At 47.2% G+C, this 17,527-nt stretch overlaps 1 protein-coding gene across 4 annotated transcripts; it reads right to left on the bottom strand.

The window, feature by feature from the left end:
- Window positions 1-5,785: 5,785 nt before the first annotated feature.
- On the bottom strand, window positions 5,786-13,397 carry ST6GALNAC4 (ST6 N-acetylgalactosaminide alpha-2,6-sialyltransferase 4). Of its 4 annotated transcripts, none has more exons than XR_014494417.1 (5): window positions 12,048-12,460; window positions 10,197-10,609; window positions 9,018-9,125; window positions 7,498-7,990; window positions 5,786-7,412 (listed from the first exon to the last, which is right to left on the bottom strand). XR_014494417.1 is itself a non-coding variant. In XM_083380321.1 (5 exons), exons 1-5 carry the CDS (start codon window positions 13,341-13,343, stop codon window positions 7,801-7,803), a joined length of 906 nt encoding a protein of 301 aa, XP_083236447.1. In that variant the 5' UTR covers window positions 13,344-13,397; the 3' UTR covers window positions 5,786-7,800. The 4 variants fall into 4 exon arrangements, 2 of the variants coding, with proteins under 2 accessions (XP_083236447.1, XP_083236446.1); XM_083380321.1 differs by adding an exon at window positions 13,332-13,397 and having other exon boundaries at window positions 5,786-7,990; window positions 12,048-12,230; XM_083380320.1 differs by having other exon boundaries at window positions 5,786-7,990.
- Window positions 13,398-17,527: the final 4,130 nt, after the last annotated feature.

Raw genomic sequence — 17,527 nt, 5'->3', positions numbered from 1 at the left:
TCTCTGCCTCCAGAAACTGTCCGAATACAAACACATTTGCACAAAAGTCCCAGCAAACCTTTGGGGTTAGGGTTTATTGCTTTGGGCCCTGATCCAAGGATATTGGTGGCTGATGGCAGCCAAGGAGCGAATGTGTGGAAGTTGTGAGTAGTCAAGACGTAGGGATGTGTGTAAACACACACACACAGAGGGAGGATTCCCACATATACATTGGGAAGTCCAGTTTGCAAGAAGGCCAGACAAGGGAAAGAGAGAAAGAGAAAGAAGAAGGAAAGAAGGAGAGGAAGGGCAGAGAAGGGGGAAGGAAGGAAGGAAAGAAGGCAGGCAGGTGGAAGGCCAAAGGGAAGGAAGGGAGAGAAAGAAAAAAAGAAAGAAATTGAAAGAACAAATGAAAAAGCGTACGAGAGAAAGAGAGACACAGAGCCAAAAGGAAGGAAGGAAGGAGAGGAAGGGCAGAGAAGGGGAAGGAAGGAAGGAAGGAAGGAAGGAAGGAAGGAAGGAAGGAAAGAAGGCAGGCAGGTGGAAGGTCCAAGGGAAGGAAGGGAGGAAAAAGAGAAAAGAAAGAATGAAAGAAAAAGAAAGAAAGGAGGAGTAGGAGAGAAAGAAAGAGAGAGAGCCAAAAGGAAGGAGAGGAAGGGCAGAGAAGGGGAAAGGAAGGAAGGAAGGAAGGAAGAGAGAAAGAGAGCCAAAAGGAAGGAAGGAAGGAAGGAGAGGAAGGAGAGGAAGGAGAGGAAGGGCAGAGAAGGGGAAGGAAGGAAAGAAGGCAGGCAGGTGGAAGGTCCAAGGGAAGGAAGGGAGGAAAAAGAGAAAAGAAAGAATGAAAGAAAAAGAAAGAAAGAAGGAGTAGAAGAGAAAGAGAGAGAGAGAGAGAGCCAAAAGGAAGGAAGGAGAGGAAGGGCAGAGAAGGGGAAGGAAGGAAGGAAGGAAAGAAGGCAGGCAGGTGGAAGGTCCAAGGGAAGGAAGGGAGAAAAAGAAAAAAAGAAAGAAATTGAAAGAACGAACGAAAAAGCGTAGGAGAGAAAGAAAGAGAGAGAGAGAGCCAAAAGGAAGGAAGGAAGGAGAGGAAGGGCAGAGAAGGGGAAGGAAGGAAGGAAGGAAGGAAGGAAGGAAGGAAGGAAGGAAGGAAAGAAAGAAGGCAGGCAGGTGGAAGGTCCAAGGGAAGGAAGGGAGGAAAAAGAGAAAAGAAAGAATGAAAGAAAAAGAAAGAAAGAAGGAGTAGGAGAGAGAGAGAGAGCGCCAAAAGGAAGGACAGAACAGAAACCAGAGAAATAATAGAAATATCACAATCTCTTCTCTCTGCTCAGCTGAACTTTAACTGAACAAGACCCACATTGTCTTGTGGGGGGGGGGAAATCAATCAATCAGCAGAACATACTGGATTTGGCTCCGGAGGAACAGATTATTCTGGCCAAGCTCACTGCCATCCAGCATCCATCTTAAGCCAAGCTGCTGGTTCTCGGAAGAGAGTGGGGGAGGCCTCCCCCCACCCCACCCACCCCACCCCGGCCCTTAAGCCTGCCAGGAAACGCCGGGGCAGCTCTTGTCTTGTTTTTCACCCAGGCCGTCAAAAAAAAAACAACCAAAAAAAGCACGCCCAGCCACTGCCCCAAAAGACTTTTTTTTTTTAATCTCCAGATCTGGTCCAAGGGGAGACAGGCAGGGCCGTACCCCAATCCTTGGCACTCGCCTGGCTTCCTCACCCCAACACGCTTCGGGCATCCAACCCAACCGGGCCTCCCTTGCCCTCCTTTTTCTTCTGAATTCTAAATATTGCAAAAGGGGTGGTGGGGGTTTGGAGGGCCACCCCACCCCCTGTTTTTAAAGGCTTTCTCAGCTGCAAACGGCGCCTCTTCTCCCAACATCCCTTGCCCGCCACTCCTGAAAATTGGGGATCAACTATCCTGATGCTTTTTTTTTCCCAACTGGGGGGTGGGGAACAAATCAGACCGGCTAGAGGGATGCCAGGATCTCTTGGGGGTCCCCCAGCTTCCTCCAGTAGGGTTTTTCCCCTTCCTAAACCCTCCCCCCCCCAAAAAATCCAGTCTGCTGGGCACGGCCCGGGAGGGGTTAACTTACCCCGCTGGTGCAGCCACCCGGTTTTCCAAGGAGCGGAGGATTTAAAAGGGGAAAGAGCAAGCTGGCATTTGGGGGGTTCGGGAGTGTCTCCAGGTTAGCTCCAAATTCCAGGAAGCAGAGGTGGGGTTGGGTCTCTCCTCTGACCCCCCCCCCTCAACCCCTGAAAGCTGGACTCCCGTTTTAAGGGCAGTGCATCTCTGAGAAGGCTGTAGAGCATCCAGCGAGAAAACCTGGAAGGCAGAAGTTTGCTGGGTCCTAGCGTGTGTCTTTTTCTCTCTGCTTCCCCCTTTCCCCTCCTCCTCCTCCTCCTCCTCCTCCTCCTCCTCCTCCTCTTCCTCCTGCTGTGCCCTGATCCAATTTCAGCAGCTTTCCAAAAGGGAATGCGGAAGACTTTTCCTTCCAAAGGATGGCAGCTGACAGGGACGTGTAGAGAAGATGGCCAGGCTGTTCCCAGGTCTTCAGTTCTTTTTCTGCTTGGAGAAAAGGATTTTAGAATAGAATAGAATAGAATAGAATAGAATAGAATAGAATAGAATAGAATAGAATAGAATAGAATAGAATAGAATAGAATAGAATAGAATAGAATAGAATAGAATAGAATAGAATAGAATAGAATAGAATAGAGAATATGGATTATGGAATATGGAAGATAATAGAATAGAATAGAATAGAATAGAATAGAATAGAATAGAATAGAATAGCATAGCATAGCATAGCATAGCATAGCATAGCATAGCATAGAATAGAATAGAATAGAATAGAATAGAATAGAATAGAATAGAATTAATGGATGGAATGGAATGGAATAGAATAGAATAGAATAGAATAGAATAGAATAGAATAGAATAGAATAGAAATAGAAATAGAAATAGAAATAGAAATAGAAATAGAAATAGAAATAGAAATAGAAATAGAAATAGAAATAGAAATAGAAAATAGAATAGAATAGAATAGAAAATGGAATGGAATGGAATGGAATAGAATAGAATAGAGTAGAGTAGAGTAGAGTAGAGTAGAGTAGAGTAGAGTAGAGTAGAGTAGAGTAGAGTAGAGTAGAGTAGAGTAGAATAGAGTAGGAAGGGACCTTGGAGGTCTTCTAGTCCAGCCCCTTGCTCAAGCAGGAGAACCTATGCCATCTCAGACAAGTGACTGTCTAGTCTCTTCTTAAAAGCCTCCAGAGATGGAGCGCCCATAACTTCTGGTGGCAAGCTGTTCCACTGGTTAATTGTCCTCACTGTCAGGAAGTGTCTTCTTCATTCCAGGTTGCTCCTCTTCTTGGTCAGTTTCCAACTGTTGTTTCTTGTCTTGTCTTCAGGTGCTTTGGAGAATAGTTTGACCCCTTCTTCTTTGGGGCAGCCCCTGAAATACTGAAACACTGCTATCCTGTCTCCCCTATTCCTTCTTTTCATTAGACTAGCCAAACCCAAGTCCTGCAGCCTGTTCTTCGTATGTTTTAGTCTCCAGGCCTTTGATCATCCTAGGTGCTCTTCTCTGAATTTTTTCCAAACTCTCAACATCTTTTTTGTGATATGGTGACCAAAATTGGCTGCAGTATTCCAGATGTGGCCTCACTGGGGTTTTATAAAGCGGTTACTAATACCTCACGTGATCTTGACTCTATGCCTCTGTTTGTACATCCCAGGATTGTGTTAGCTTTCTTGGCTGCAGCTGCACACTGCTGGCTCATAGTCAAGTGATCATCCTGGGCGTGGATTTATACCAAACCGTGCCAAGAAGACAGAGCAAGCCCTGTTTGCTGAAGTCACCATAAGCCATCTGGATTTTCACCCAGGAATTCTGAATTCACCCTTTTTCCTGGATCTGGCAGCCTGTTCAGACGTGCAATTAAGCAATGTGTAAGAAAAAGCTCTTTTTCCTATTTCAAAAAAGGATTTGGTATACAACCTCTTCTGCCCTCCAAAATTCAGTTGCCATATTAGCCCGAGATCACTTCCGGTAGATCTCTGCACGGGTTACCAAGGTATAATATTAGGATTTTTTTTTAATTTTAAAAAAAAGCAAAGGCATTTATAGCCCACACTTGTAAAAATGCAGTTTTCACAAACAACATTGTTTAAAAAATTGTCTTAGTCCAGAAAGTGAAGGCTGGCTGCTGATTAGAGGTTCCCGAATAGCAGATTTTTTATTATTATTATTATTTTTGGGAGGGGGTGTTGACCAAAAGACAGGATGCTTCCCAATTCCACATTCCACGATTCCACGTCTTGTTTCGCTTGTTCTGAACCTCCCTAAAAAAGGGGGGTCTGTTCCCATCCCATCAACCCACAATTTTGATTTGATTTCTTTGTTTAACCAGAAGCAAGTGAGCGAAACAGCTTCATAAATGCCTGCTTGGAAATAAATAAAACCACCTTTAACCTCTTCATCACCATTGTCCACCCCCCCAAAAAAAAAAAGTTTGGGGAGCCCATGGCAGTTTCCCCAAAAGTAGGGCTGCAGTTAATTAAAGATAATGGGCATTGCAGTCCCCTTTCCCATCATTTTTTTTCTTCTAATTCCTTTGTCTGATTTATTCAGGTGATGCGAGCCAAGTCTGAGTGCTGCTTTTAATTCAGTTTTCAATTCCAGAGAGAGCTAATGATTAAGAAGTGCTTGATGCCACTTTAAAGGAATATCTTTCTGATTGGCAACTATTCAGATTTTGCAAAAAGGAGGAGGAGGAGGAGGAGGAGGAGGAAGTCCTGCCTAATAGAATGTGCCTTTGGGTCAAATCCAGAAAACTGCAGCAAGAAAAGGCAAGTTCTGAGGTTAAATGGCACTCTGAATTTTTTTTATTCCCATTTATATCCCGCCCTTCTCCGAAGACTCAGTGCGGCTTACAAGCTTAGCAGTAGCCTTCATTCTATGTATATGCCTGCTTGTTAGGGCTTTCGGCCCCACCCAAGCGGCATTATAACTACTACGGGCATAGTTGTTTAATCACTTTTTAATTTTTGTATCCTGTTTTTTATTATGTATTGCCCTGTTCACCGCCCTGAGTCCTTCGGGAGAAGGGCGGTATACAAATTAAATTATTATTATTATTATTATTATTATTATTATTATTATTATTATTATTATTATTATTATTATTATTACAAAGTCAGCTTATTGCCCCCCAACAATCTGGGTCCTCATTTTACCTACCTCGGAAGGATGGAAGGCTGAGTCAACCTTGAGCCTGGTGGGACTCGAACCTGCACTAATTGCAGGCAGCTGGTGTTACTTAAGGAGGCATTAGCCCACTGTTCCACCAAGGCTCTTTTTAGAGCATACAAAGCAGCTACGGTTCAACCGAACAATGATATACAAGCCATCCGTGGTTTATCTCAGCCCCCAGAAACTGGAATACAAACAGATTTGCAGAAAAGTCCCAGCAAACCTTTGGGTTAAGAGTTTATTAGTTTGGCACGGATCCGAAGGTATTTGTGACTGATGATAGCCAAGGATGCAATGAGACAAGGCCTACGGATGTGTGTAAACACACAGAGGGAGGATTCCCACATATACATTGAGAAGTCCAGTTTGCAGAACGGAAGGAAGGAAGGAAGGAAGGAAGGAAGGAAGGAAGGAAGGAAGGAAGGAAGGAAGGAAGGAAGGAAGAGGGAAGGGAAAGGGGGAAGGAAGGAAGGAAAGAAGGAAGGAAGGAAAGGGAAGGGGAAGGGGGAAGAAAGAAAGAATAAGGAAGGAAGGAAGGAAGGAAGAGAAAGGAAGAAAGAAAAAGAAAGAGCGAAGGGAGGGAGGAAAGGGAGAAGGAAGGAAGAGAAAAGAGGAAGGAAGGAAGGAAGAAAGAGAAAGGAAGAAAAAAAGAAAGAAAGAGGGAAGGGAGGAGGGGAAGGAAAAGGGAGAAGGAAGGAAGGAAAGAAGGAAGGGGGAAAGAAGGAAGGAAGGAAGAAGAGAAAGGAAGAAAGAGAGAAGGGAGGAAGGGAAGGGAAAGGAGGAAGGAAGGGAAGGGGGAAGGAAGGGGAGGAAATGGAAGAGGTGGGGGAAAGGAAGGAAGGAAAGAAGGGTGAGGGGAAGGGGAGGAAAACAAGCAAGAGGCAGAAGAATAAACCAAATTTATTGAAAATGTATTTCTAAGCCACAGTTGAATCCCTCCTGAATCTGCCCTAACCGCCCCCCCCAAAAAAAACCAACAAAAATTCTCCTGTTGTTCCCTCCCCAGGTTTTGCTGCTGCTGCTGCCCTCAGACTGAATGCCGGTGTGTGTGTGTGTGTGTGTGTGTGTGTGCAACATGAACCCCTGTCCCTGTTCTTTAAAGAAGCCCCCATCGCAGCATCCCCATCATCCCATGATCGGAATCTGGTTGCTGGGCAACCAGCAGGCGTTTGCAAGGGCTGCAGCATCCCGGGACGCACGGCCGCTTTCCCATTCGGCTTCCGACCAGCAAAACCCATGGCAGAAGCCCGCTTCGCTTAGGGACCGTGGGACTTGCTTACCGGCTGCAGTGGCTCCCTCCAGAACCCCGGCAACACACACACTGAACAGCCGCCTTGCTTAGCAACGGACGTCCTGCTCCTAAATCTGGTCGCAATTTGAGGACTCCTGGTGCTCAGAGTCTGGGCTCAGGAGAGGGCAGCTGAAGGGCGGATGTCATTGATGGACAGAAGCCACCTTAGGTCTAGCTAAGCTGTGAAGAAGCCACTGTGGACGGGTTTAGTTAAAAGCGTTGCAACCATCCAAGTTGATTTTTGATTTTTTAAGACACCGGATTTCCTTCTGTGGTTCTGCACAAGAATTGCAAGCCTTACCAAGTTAAAAGAGGGCAGCAGAGATTAAAATAGGATGTGTGCGTGTGTGTCTGTCTCTCTCTTTCTCTCTCCGTCTCTCTTTCCCCCTCTTTCTCTCTTTCTTTCTTTCTCTCCCCTCTTTCTCTCTCTTTCTCTCTCCTCTGTCTCTTTCTTTTTCTCCTCTTTCTCTCTCTCTCCTGTCTCTGTCTTTCTTTCTTTCTCTCCTCCTCCTTTCCCTCTCTCTCTCTCTCTTTCTTTCTCTCCTTTCTCTCTCCTCTCCGTCTGTCTCTCTTTCTCTCCTCTTTCTTTCCCTCTCTCTCTCTGTCTCTTTCTTTCTCTCCCCTCTTTCTCTCTTCCTTTCTCTCTCTCTCTCTCTCTCTCTCTGTGTTTCTCTCCTTTCTTTCCCTCTCTCTCTCTCTCTGTCTCTCTTTCTTTCTCTCCTCTCTTTCTCTCCCCTCTTTCTCTCTTCCTTTCTCCTCTCTCTCTCTCTGTGTTTCTCTCCTTTCTTTCCCTCTCTCTCTCTCCTCTTTCTCTCCCCTCTTTCTCTCTCTCCTCTCTCTCCTCTCTCTCTCTCTCTTTCTCTTTCTCTCTCTCTCTGCTTTTGTACTGGTTGTGCCTTTAATTTTCAGGGAGGGTTTTTGCAACACAAAAACATCAAAATCCGCTTCTTCTGGATTCAACCCTCCAGAACCTGCCTGAAAGAGGAAGCTGGTTTAAGAGCCTCAAACTTCAACTTTTGATGAGAGCGTTTCCCTTTGCTGTGCAAGGATCGTTAACACGTCAGCAGGCACAGAGGAAATAACATTTAAAAAAAAAAACACGAACAATTTGCGGTCTCTCAACGGAAGTTAAAAATCGGTAGCCAACAGAAGGTGGAGAGATATTTTCTTCACTCAGATTTTGTCCTTCACTCCAAGTTTTCTGCAGCGCCGTAATTTCTCTGGCCTCTCCCACCTGGCAAAGCTTCAGCCGGCCAGCCACAAATAGCCTCTTTCTACCCATCGGACCACGATGGATGAGTGAATATAATGTTCCTTTTCTTGGCCCAGCGAGAAAAAACAGCCTTCTCGGTGATGAAACGGTGCCCGCCGCGGGCAGCTCGTTCATGGACCTGGTACATCCGGCATTCGTCCAGTCGCCCCTTCTCAAAATAGTGGTAAGGCACCAGCGGTTGGTTCTTGTCTCTGCCAATCGAAGGAGCCAAGTTTAAACCACTATATATAGCCCGGCCTGTTAAGAACTGACACACAGCAGTGATATTCCTTCAAAGTCAGCTTGAAATAACTGGCCATTATAAAACAAAAAAGACTCATTTGGGCCACAGAAATGAAATAGAATAGAATAGAATAGAATAGAATAGAATAGAATAGAATAGAATAGAATAGAATAGAATAGAAATATGGAATGGAATAAAATATGAAATATGGAGAATAGAATAGAATAGAATAGAATAGAATAGAATAGAATAGAATTAGAATAGAATTAATAGAATAGAATAGAATAGAATAGAATAGAATAGAATAGAATAGAATAGAATAGAAATATGGAATGGAATAAAATATGGAATATGGAGAATAGAATAGAATAGAATAGAATAGAATAGAATAGAATAGAATAGAATAGAATAGAATAGAATAGAATAGAATAGAAATATGGAATGGAATAAAATTAGAATAGAATAGAATAGAATAGAATAGAATAGAATAGAATAGAATAGAATTAGAATAGAATAGAATTAGAATAGAATAGAATAGAAATATAGAATAGAATAGAATAGAATAGAATAGAATAGAATAGAATAGAATAGGAGTTGGAAAGAATAGAATAGAATAGAATAGAATAGGAGTTGGAAAGAATAGAATAGAATAGAACAGAACAGAACAGAATATGGAGTATGGAATATGGAGAATAGAATAGAATTAGAATTAGAATTAATTAGAATTAGAATTAGAATAGAATAGAAATATGAAGAATAAAATAGAATAGAATAGGTTAGAATAGAATAGGTTAGAATATCTCCACCCTGGCCACCAAGACCTCAAAGCATTGTCTCCCAAGATGTAAGGTATCAAGATCATCTTGGAGATCTTCTCCACCTCTCCACTGTGGCCACCAAGACCTCAAAGCGTAGCCTCCCGAGATGGAAGGGGTCCAGAGAAGGATGGTCTCATCTGCTTTCCAGCCCAGGAAGGCCAGCCCCGGATTACTTACTTGCAATGGTTCTCACTGACCATGCCAAAGACAAAAATCTGCTCGCACAGCTCCATAGCCAAAACCATGGTGAACCAGCCGGTGCTGAGAAAGGAACCAGATTTCATCCTGCAGGTTGGAAAGAGAAGATGCTGAGATTACGATGCAGGAGGAACCAGGGCGAAGCTCTGCCAGATGCTGGATGGTGGGTTTGCTCAAGGCCCTAAGGCCCGGTTGTTTAATCGGATCCCGGGTTGTATAAACAGAGGCACAGAATCAAGATCACGCAAAGTATTAGTACCACTTTATAAAAACCCTAGTAAAGCCACACCTGGAATGCTGCATCCAGTTTTGGTTACCACGTTACCAAAAAAAACCAGATGTTGAGACTTTGGAAAAAGTTCAGAGAAGAGCAACTAAGATGATCCAAGGCCTGGAGACCAAAACATACTAACAACGGCTGCAGGATTTGGGACTGGCCAGTCTAGAGAAAAGAAGGTCTAGGGGGCACATGATAGCAGCATTACAGTATTTGAGGGGCTGCCACAAAGAAGAGGGGGGGTCAACTTATTTTCCAAAGCAACAGAAGGCAAGACAAGAAACAACGGATGGAAACTAACCAAGGAGAGAAGCAACCTGGAACTAAGAAGAAACTTCCTAACAGTGAGGATAATTAACCAGTGGAACAGCTTGCCACCAGAAGTTGTGGGTGCTTCATCACTGGAGGTTTTTAAGAAGAGACTGGACAGCCACTCATCTGAAAAGACACAGGGTCTCCTGCTTGAGCATGGGGCTGGACTAGAAGACCTCCAAGGTCCCTTCCAGCTCTATTCTGCAAAAAGGGATCACTTGACCCCAGGACACTGCGACCGTCATAAATGTGAACCAGTTGCCAAGACCCTGAATTTTGATCCCAGGATCGTGGGGATGCTGCAAAAGGCCCTAGCTGTGAAAAAACGGTCGTACGTCACTTTCTTCTGTTGTAACTTTGAACGGCCGCTCAACGAGCCGTCGAGGACTCGCTGAAGAAAACAGCGTCTTTTGCGTAGAAGGATCTCAAACAAGAACGTTTGCTGTCGCTGTTAACTCAACGTTACGCCCGCTTCGGTCCTGACTTGCTACATTGAATTCCCCCCAGCCGCTCCCACTTCTTCCAATCTTTCCATGAGGGACGGAAGCCCGAGGGGTCCTTCTGCTCACCTATTTTTCCCCGTTTCCAGTTGGAAGAGCTCATCGCAGTGGGCCATCATTTGCTCGGTGAGCGTGTAGAGACGCAAGGCCGGATACATCTCCTTGACCTTCACCAGCATCCGATAGACCAAGCCGATCTTCTCCCGCCTCATCAGCCTGGGAGGACCCCAAATGATGTAAGTGGTGTCGCAGGACTGCTTGAAGAAGTAGCTCTGGTTGCGTAGTAGCAAAGGGATGCTGGTGTGGGACACCACCCGGAGGGTGCTACGGCTGCCCACATCTTCCTCGTAGCCCTGGGTGGGTGCCTGGTTCATACGCAAGACGCACTCCTTGGCGTCAATCTCCTTTCCCGAACGGGAGCCCAGCATCTGTCCAGAACTGGACACCACGGCACACTGGCGGCAGGGCACCCGAGCCAGGGGCTAACCAGAAGGGAAAGAAAAAAAAAGAGAAGATGTGTGGAGAACAGGCCATAGCGTTGCTCTCTACACCAGGGGTGCCCAACGCCAGTCCGTGGACCGGTACCAGGCCACGGCATGCCAGCAACCAGTCCACACAAAGCCCCATCTGTGAGATGCAGGCAGCAGACAAAACCACACGCCCTCCGGTCCGTGGAAAAACCTTTCTCCACGGAACTGGTCCCTGGGTGCCCAAAAGTTTGGGGACCTCTGTTCTAGGCTAAAATTGGGGAGGGGGATTCTTTGGCCAAGAGATTTCCCCACCCTCCCTCCAGAAAGTCTCAGGTTAGGTGTAGAAAGAGAAGCAAAATCCTACCAACGTTCAATTTTCTTCCCCACCTTTTCTCCGAACTGGCTTTGCAACGTAGTCAATTCCGAACGGTTGTGTAACGTTATAACCCAATTTCAAGATGTGTGGATTTCAACTCCCAGAATTCACGCTGGCTGGGGAAGTCTGGGAGTTGAAGTCCACACGTGTTAAAAGTTGTCGAGGTGGAGGAACACCACTCAAATTTCATAGGAAGGAAGGAAGGAAGGAAGGAAGGAAGGAAGGAAGGAAGGAAGGAAGGAAGGAAGGAAGGAAGGAAGGAAGGAAGGAAGGACGGACTTCAGTTTCCCAATTCTCATGGCTGGGGAATTCTGGGAATTCTTAAAGTTGCCGAGGTTGCGAAACCCCACCATAATCAATGAATATTACATTTCTTTTGGCTGGTTCTTGCCAGAAAAGCTCTACTGTGATTGGCTGATAGGCCACACAAAAGCACTCCACTACACAACCTTTTCATGCCACCCATTTCTGTTGCTGAACTCTGGTTGCATTAACTCCTAGATAAGAGCTCCAGACTGTTAAAAAGCTTTTGTTATGTGTATATGTAGCATTCTCACATTTTTAAGCACTCTCCTATATATCTCCTATCTTGCAAGGAGAAATCTAGCATCAAGGGGGCATTTAGTAAGGTAAAGGTAAAGGTTCCCCCGCACATGCGTGCTAGTCGTTTCCGACTCTAGGGGCCGGTGCTCATCTCCGTTTCAAAGCCGAAGAGCCAGCAATTGTCCGAGGACATCTCCGTGGTCACGTGGCCGGCATGACTAGACGCCAAAGGCGCACAGAACGCTGTTACCTTCCCACCGGAGTGGTCCCTATTTTTCTACTTGCATTTTGACGTGCTTTCGAACTGCTAGGTTGGCAGAAGCTGGGATGAGTAACAGGCGCTCACTCTGCTACGCGGCACTCGGGATTCGACCCGCCAAACTGCCGACCTTCTGATCGACAAGCTCAGCGTCCTAACCCCACTGAGCCACAGCATCCCTTTTAGGGGCCATTTAGAATGTATTTATTCAGGGGTTTTTTTGGGTGCCAAGGTTTTCCTGCCCAACGTCCCAATCTTGAGATCGGACTCACCTTTCCATCCGGAACACTGATGTAGCCCTCAAACCGGGCAATTTTAAAACTCCGTTGCAACGTGCCCTTTTCTTCTGCAGGCTGGCAGCTGAGCCAACACAGGGAGCTACAAAGGTGTGGACACAGCAGGAAATAAAGGATGCAGCAGGCACACAACACAACAAGAGTGAAGAACAGGCGAGACTGCAAAAGAGAAGAAGAGCAGCTGGATATCCAGATGCAGGCAGGATTCAGCTGAACACAGGTAACAAAACAGATAACAAAACAGGGGCCTTGGAGGTCTTCTAGTCCATTCCCCTGCTCAAGCAGGAAAGCTTGTACCATTTCAGACAAACCATTGTCTAATCTCTTCTTACAAATCTCCAGGGTTGGAGCACCCAGAACTTCTGGTGGCAAGCCGTTCCACTGGTTAATTGTCCTCACTGTTAGGAAGTTTCTCCTGAATTCCAGGTTGCTTCTCTCCTTGATTAGTTCCCATCCGTTGCTTCTTGTCCTGCCTTCAGCTGCTTTGGCGAATAGCTTGACTCCCTCTTCTTTGGGGCAGCCCTTCAAATATTGGAAGACTGTTATCATGTCTCCCCTAATCCTTCTCTTCATTAAACTAAGGTAAAGGTAAAGGTTCCCCCGCACATGCGTGCTAGTCATTTCCGACTCTAGGGGCCGGTGCTCATCTCCGTTTCAAAGCTGAAGAGCCAGCGCTTGTCCGAGGACGTCTCCGTGGTCATGTGGCCGGCATGACTAGACGCCAAAGGCGCACGGAACACTGTTCCCTTCCCGCCATAGTGGTCCCTATTTTTCTACTTGCATTTTTACGTGCTTTCGAACTGCTAGGTTGGCAGAAGCTGGGACGAGGAACAGGCGCTCACTCTGTTACGCGGCACTCGGGATTCGACCCGGCAAACTGCCAACCTTCTGATTGACAAGCTCAGCGTCCTAACCCACTGAGCCACTGCGTCCCTCTCTTCATTAAACTACACATCCCCAATTCCAGCAACTGTCCTTCATCTGTTTTAGCCTCCAGTCTCCTCATCCTCTTTGTTGCTCTTCTCTGCCCTCTTTCCAGAGTCTCAACATCTGTTTTACGTCCTGGTGACTCAAACTGGACGCAGGATTCCAGGTGTGGCCTTACCAAGGCGCTGTAAAGTGGTATTAACACTTCACGTGATCTTAGAGAGATGGTCTAAGTTTATCGGACCCTCCCCCCTCCCCAACTAGGTAGACCAGAGCAGGAAGTCAACTGCAGAGATCTGCAGATCTCTGGAGATTTCAGAACTGGATACTTACAAGCACCTGCATTCTTTAAGGAGTTTTCAGCCATGTATCTGGCTTGGAGTTCTGGGACAGGTGCCCTGTAAAGAGACACAGACAGGTGAGCAATACCAGAGGTGGCTTCTGAATGCATACAGAGATTCTCAACCATCCAGGTGTTGCTTGTCCAACAGACAAGTGGACTTACCCATTTCGTGTTTTTTTTTTACTTTGAAAACATTTCGCTTCTCACCCAAGAAGCTTCTGCAGTTCTAGCTGACAGGTGGGAAATGGAAGGATTTATTTAATGGAAGGGTGGGGGGGGGAGAAAGAAAATCCAGGTTTTTTTTATTATTTTAATTCCATTTATATCCCGCCCTTCTCCGAAGACTCAGGGCGGCTTACAAGCTTAGCAGTAGCCTTCATTCTATGTATATGCCTGCTTATTAGGGCTTTCACACACACACCCAAGTGGCATTATTACAAAGTCAGCTTAATTGCCCCCAACAATCTGGGTCCTCATTTTACCTACCTCGGAAGGATGGAAGGCTGAGTCAACCTTGAGCCTGGTGGGATGCGAACAAACAAAACACACCTTTGAGACTACTGAGGCCTCAACAAATCCGGTCCCTCCAGCCATAAGCGGCATCCGAAGAAACTATTTACAGCATTAAGGAATTTCAGCTATTAAAGATTTCCACGTGTCACACAACTTGCCAGAATTACGATGTTGGTTTTTTTTTTTAAAAAAAAACAGCAATAAAAGAGCAGACTGGTTTTAGCCAAGGGATCTGTCATCTGCAGCAAAGTTGATAAATGTATTAGCAAGACAAAGGAAGAGGGTTTGCTTTTGCAAACCTCATTTCAAAACCAACTTTCTTTGCTTGCGGATGGGGAGTGGTGTTGTAATTAAGTGGCAGGGAGAGAAACAAAAAATTATTCCATCGTTTGTTTTCCCCGCCTTTCCTCTAGCAACTATGCTAGGCTAATATTAACAGAAGTGTTGATTAACGAAGCCAGTTGGCCAATTCTCAGATGAAGACAGGGAATTCTCCAAAGTACGATCCATTCAGGGCTAGGAAACTGGCCATGTTTTTTTTTTGCTTGTGGTTAATTAAACCATGATTCCCAGGATTCTCTGACCCCCTGTCAGAGCTGCCCCAGGCAGATCTGCTAGGAAAGGGAAAGCCTCCATTTGGTTGAAGTGAAAAAGTACACTTTTACTAAGAGAGGCTGGTTAGAGTAGAGCCAGGCGGAAGCTGAAGTTCCCCAATAATACAAAATTAACCCCTTGATTGCCCCGGCCCTTTCCCCACAGTCCACCTATGTGCAGCCAATCTGGCACCACCGAGATATTTTGAGAAGTGCTGAGGTGTTTAGGCTGGTGAAATGCCATTCTCAGGGGACGCGGCCTTGAAAATGCCGGCAGGGACCCGATGCCAAAATGCTCTGTTGTTCCTCCACTGTTAATCTCCCCTCTGGATTTCCTACCCTAGGTATACAGTGTTATTGCCCATTGTTTTCCCCCTACACACACACACACACACACACACACACACACACACACTTCCTTGCCCATTTGATGGCACCTTCGCCAAGCCGAAGGTGGTGGATCTGACACTCGCTTCACAGAAGTGGATGCTAGGAGTTGTACTCCTTTGATATCTGGCAGGCCACAGCTATTTTAAAATATGGCTTCACAACATCCTTAAGAGAGGAGCCATGGGTTAGCCCCTCTGTTCCAAGTCGATAGGAGTAAGTTTGCCCCCTCCCCAACCAAAAAAAAAGAGAAACAAATCAACCCAACAAGGATTGAACCGCGTTAGCCATCCGGAATCCAGGCGGATGGGTGAAGAGGTCAGGGACAGACTTTTTTTTTAATTTTATTTTATTTTAATTCATTTATATCCCCGCCCTTCTCCGAAGACTCAGGGCGGCTTACAATCTAAGAAGCACAAATCAATGTGCTTAGGCAATAGCCTTCATTCTATGTAGATGCCTGCTTTATTAGGGCTTTCACACCCCCCCCAAGCGGCATTATTACAAAGTCAGCTTAATTGCCCCCAACAATCTGGGTCCTCATTTTACCTACCTCGGAAGGATGGAAGGCTGAGTCAACCTTGAGCCTGGTGGGACTCGAACCTGCACTAATTGCAGGCAGCTGGTGTACTTAAGGAGGCATTAGCCCACTGCGCCACCAAGGCCCTGGTGGCAGATGAGGCAGATGACTGGCAGATTTTTTTTTAAATAATATTTCTATACCGCCCTTCTCCCGAAGGACTCAGGGCGGTGTAATTTTAATTTAATAATTAATTAATTAAATTTAATTTAATTTAATTTAATTTAATAATATTTCTATAGATGAGGGCAGAAGGACGCTCTGCACATGCCCCGGAGTCTCCTCCGAGGGACAGAGCGGAGGGGGAAAAGGGGTCCCCCTCCGCAGGATGGCAATGGGGAAAAGAGAGAGAGAGAGAGAGAGAGAGAGAGGAGAGAGAGAGAGCAGCGAGAGAGAAAGAGAGACAGAAAGAGTGTCAGAGCCCACCCCAATCTTGGATTCTGACAGAGAGAGAGAGAGAGAGAGAGAGAGAGAGAGAGAGAGAGAGAGAGAGAGAGAGAGAGAGAGAGAGAGAGAGAGAGAGCAAGCGAGAGAGAAAGAGAGACAGAAAGAGTGTCAGAGCCCACCCCAATCTTGGATTCTGACAGAGAAAGAGAGAGAGAGAGAGAGAGAGAGAGAGAGAGAGAGAGAGAGAGAGAGAGAGAGAGAGAGAGAGAGAGAGAGAGAGAGAGAGAGAAAGGGGGAGAGAGAGAGAGAGAGAGAGCAAGCGAGAGAGAAAGAGAGACAGAAAGAGTGTCCAGAACCCCACCCCAATCCTGGATTCTGACAGAGAGAGAGAGAGAAAGAGAGAGAGAGAGGAGAGAGAGAGAGAGAGAGAGAGAGAGAGAGAGAGAGAGAGAGAGAGAGAAAGAGATGGGAGAGACAGAGAGAGAGAGAGAGAGAGAGAGAGAGAGAGAGAGAGAGACGCACCCCCTCAATCTGCGCCGATTTATTCCTAGCAAGCGAAGGGGGCGAAGGCAGGGCAGGGCAGGCGAGGGCAAGCGGAGCCCGTGCCAAGGGCAGGAGGGCGCCAGGGGGACGCGCAAAGGAAACCCCGCGTCGGGCAAGGACGCGGCGGGCAGCCTCTTGCCATCCGTGCGCGCCCGGGGAGGGGAGAGAACCCGCCGGTGCCAAGGGCGCGCCCTGGGAAAAGGCGAGGCGCGCGAGGGGAAGAGTGGGAGGGCGGCTCTCCGCCTTCCTGCAGGATCCCCCGGGGGATCTCTCCCGGCTCCAGGCAGACGGGCCTGGCTCGCCAGCAGGCCACCTACCAGCTCGGGCCAAGGGAATGGGCAGCATCGCGCGCGCCAGCGCCTCTCCAAAAACGCGCCCGCTGAATCTCCGGCTGGCACCGCACCGCCACCCCTTTAAGAGCTCTGCAAAGCAGGGCAGGCTCCGCCTCCGACCACCCCCCCCTCCCAAACGTCCCACCCACAGCCCTGCACGATCCCCCCCCCCTCGCCTGTGGGGAGGCGGCTGCGGGCTTTCCCCCTCCCCGGGCGAGGGTTTGGCAAGACCGCCAGGTGCCCACTCTTTGTGCCGGCCTTTTATTCCGCGGAAGCCTTCGTGGGAGGGGTCGGTTGAGCTCTCAGGGCTGGGGTGTGTGTGTGTGTGTGTGTGTGTGTGTGTGAAGGGGGGAGGCAGGATCAGTTTGGGGAGGGGGCAGTGGGCAGACAGACCGGGGGTTGGTTTGCAAGCCACCAGCATGGAAAGCAAAGGGCAAAAGCGGTGGCAGGATGGGTGGGCTTCGAGCCGCTCTTCCTGGGGCTGAAGCCCCCCAGTTCACCCAAGACGCTAGACTGAGGGCGGGGGGGGGGGTTGATGTGCTGGCCCTTCAGGAGGAGTTCGAATTCCAGATTACATAGGTCAGGGGTCTTCAAACTTGACCCTTTTATGACTTGTGGACTTCAACTCCCAGAATTCCTCAGCCAGCATGGCTGGCTGAGGAATTCTGGGAGTTGAAGTCCACAAGTCATAAAAGGGCCAAGTTTGAAGACCCCTGACATAGGTCCTTCCACCCCCCCACCCCCACCCCCCTGCTGTAGAATTCCTCTTAATTTGTCTGCTTGTATCTTACGGCTTACGGTGCTTTATTTAGCGGCCTAATATGATTTCGGTTGTTTGCCTATTTAGTATC

This window comes from Vipera ursinii, assembly GCF_947247035.1.
Source record: "Vipera ursinii genome assembly, contig: scaffold_150, whole genome shotgun sequence".
NCBI classification, from domain to species: domain Eukaryota; kingdom Metazoa; phylum Chordata; class Lepidosauria; order Squamata; family Viperidae; genus Vipera; species Vipera ursinii.
Note: the sequence above shows the minus strand (reverse complement) of the source record. Positions and strands in the feature narration are given on the sequence as shown.